Genomic DNA, 2,500 nt, shown 5'->3' with positions numbered 1-2,500 from the left:
GGAAATATTTATTTTCCCCACTGTACCAGTGGAGGCTGGTGGAGGCTGGACATTCTCCACCCAGCCTTCCTAGGTAGACACTCTCCCTCCCCCCAGCCTCCCCAGGTAGATCCTCTACCTCCCCCCAGCCTCCCCAGGTAGATCCTCTCCCTCCCCCCAGCCTCCCCAGGTAGATCCTCTCCCTCCCCCCAGCCTCCCCAGGTAGATCCTCTCCCTCCCCCCAGCCTCCCCAGGTAGACACTCTCCCTCCCCCCAGCCTCCGCAGGTAGATCCTCTCCCTCCCCCCAGCCTCCCCAGGTAGACACTCTCCCTCCCCCCAGCTTCCTCAGGTAGATCCTCCCCCTCCCCCCAGCCTCCCCAGGTAGACAATCTCCCTCCACCCAGCCTCCCCAGGTAGACACTCTCCCTCCCCCCAGCCTCCCCAGGTAGGTGCTGAGGTGAGGTGGTGTGGGTGTGGTGCAGGGGGTCTGAGGTGAGGTGAGGTGAGGTAATGTGTGTGTGGGTGTGGGTGTTGGTGTGGGGGAGGGGCTCTCACCTGGGTTCTTCCCCGCCATGTGGTACCAGAAGTGGACACACTCCACGCGGGCGACGCCCTGGCGCACGGGGGAGGTGAGGAGCGTCACACGGCCCTGAGGGAGGATCTTCACATCGCTGTCCACCATCATGTAGAAGCCTGGGAGCACCAACACTCTAGTCAACTCAACACTCTACTGTCAACTCAACACTCTACTGTCAACTCAACACTCTACTGTCAACTCAACACTCTAGTCATCGCAACACGCTAGTCTACTCAACACTCTAGTCAACTCAACACTCTACTGTCAACTCAACACTCTACTGTCTACTCAACACTCTACTGTCAACTCAACACTCTACTGTTTACTCAACACTCTACTGTCAACTCAACACTCTACTGTCTACTCAACACTCTACTGTCAACTCAACACTCTACTGTCAACTCAACACTCTACTGTCAACTCAACACTCTACTGTCTACTCAACACTCTACTGTCAACTCAACACTCTACTGTCCACCATCATGTAGAAGCCTGGGGAACACCAACACTCTAGTCAACTCAACATGTTACAGTCACACAGTCAACTGAATCCCTACCTCTCTCTCCCTCCCTCCCTCCTTCCTTCCCTCCCTCCCTCCCTCCCCCGCTCCCTCCCTCACCCATCTCAGTCTCCAGCGTGTGGTCTGTCCGGGGGCCAGTCCCTCCCCCCCTCCCTCCCTCCCTCCCTCACCCAGCTCAGGTGTGAGAGGTGGTGTAGCCCTCCCTCCCTCCCCCCCTCCCCCCTCCCTCCCTCCCCCACCCAGCTCCGTCTCCAGGGTGTGGTCAGACTTGGGGCCGGTCAGGGAGGTCAGGCTGTTCCTGTGCAGCCAGCGTGTGGTCCCTGAGGTGGTGTAGCCCCTCCCTCCCTCCCTCCCCTCCCTCCCTCCCTCCCCCCCTCCATTCCCTCCCTCCCTCCCTCCCTCCCTCACCCAGCTCAGTCTCCAGGGTGTGGTCAGTCTTGGGGCCGGTCAGGGAGGTCAGGCTGTTCCTGTGCAGCCAGCGCGTGGTCCCTGAGGTGGTGTAGCCGCAGAGCTGGCCCTCGAAGGAGCAGGCGGCGGGCGCCGTACACGCCACGTCCACCAACGCCACGTCGTCGATCGCCACCCGCCCGTCGAAGCCGGAACGTATCGCCTCGAACACCAGCTGTGTGTGTGGGGGGGGGGGGGGTTTGTGTGTTTGGTGTGTGTGTGTGGGGGGGCGGTTTGTTTGGTGTGTGTAGGTGTGTTTGTTTGTAGGTGTGTGTGTGTGAGAGTGTGGTGTGTGAGTGTGTGTATGTGTGTGTGTGTGAGTGTGTGTGTGTGTGTGTGTGTGTGTGCAGGGAAGATAAGAGTAACAGGGGAAAACCACAGGGGAGGGAGGAAGGAGAACACACACACACACACACACAAGGAGAACACAGTCATATCTTTGTTAACAGACATCTCCAGTCTTTGTCATTGTGAATGTTTAATAGTATAGTCAACGGTTATTTCTCTCTCTTTATCTCTCCCTCCCTCCCTCTCTCTCTCTCTCCCTCTCTCTCTCTCTCTCTCTCCCTCTCTCTCCCTCCCTCCCAATTGCTCTCTCTCTCTCTCCCTCCCTCCCTCCCTCCACCCTCCATCCCCCCCTCCCTCCAACTAGGGGTGTAACGGATCACGGATAATCCGTGATCCGTTCGGATCGCCCTCCACGGTTCGGAACGCATGTGTACCGCGGATCAATAGCAAAATCGTTTTTTTTTTTTTTTTTTTTTTTTTTTTCTTTCCTAACACCAACAATCCGACAATAAAGACCATTCATTCATTCAAATGTAACCGGTAGAAAAACAATCATGTGCGCTTTATTCTCACTCTCTGCATGTGTACTGAGTTGACAACAACATTCATTCACTCATCTCTGTCCCAATTATATCACGTCATATCACCCGCTAAGCAGCCTGGGTGATTGTGTAAACACACACAAAA

The 2,500-nt window shown here is 56.4% G+C and overlaps 1 protein-coding gene across 1 annotated transcript in view; it reads right to left on the bottom strand.

The window, feature by feature from the left end:
- mamdc4 (MAM domain containing 4) overlaps positions 1-2,500 on the bottom strand; it is a gene marked incomplete at both ends in the record, with an annotated part of 25,105 nt that overhangs the window by 5,444 nt on the left and 17,161 nt on the right. Inside the window, 2 exons of the mRNA XM_080529715.1 lie at positions 536-673; positions 1,487-1,705. Coding sequence (XP_080385841.1) covers positions 536-673; positions 1,487-1,705 — 357 coding nt within the window. The remainder of the gene's footprint in view (positions 1-535; positions 674-1,486; positions 1,706-2,500) is intronic.

This window comes from Nansenia antarctica, assembly GCF_963989245.1.
Source record: "Nansenia antarctica genome assembly, chromosome: 4".
NCBI classification, from domain to species: Eukaryota; Metazoa; Chordata; class Actinopteri; order Argentiniformes; family Microstomatidae; genus Nansenia; species Nansenia antarctica.
This window is presented reverse-complemented; position numbering and strand designations above follow the sequence as displayed.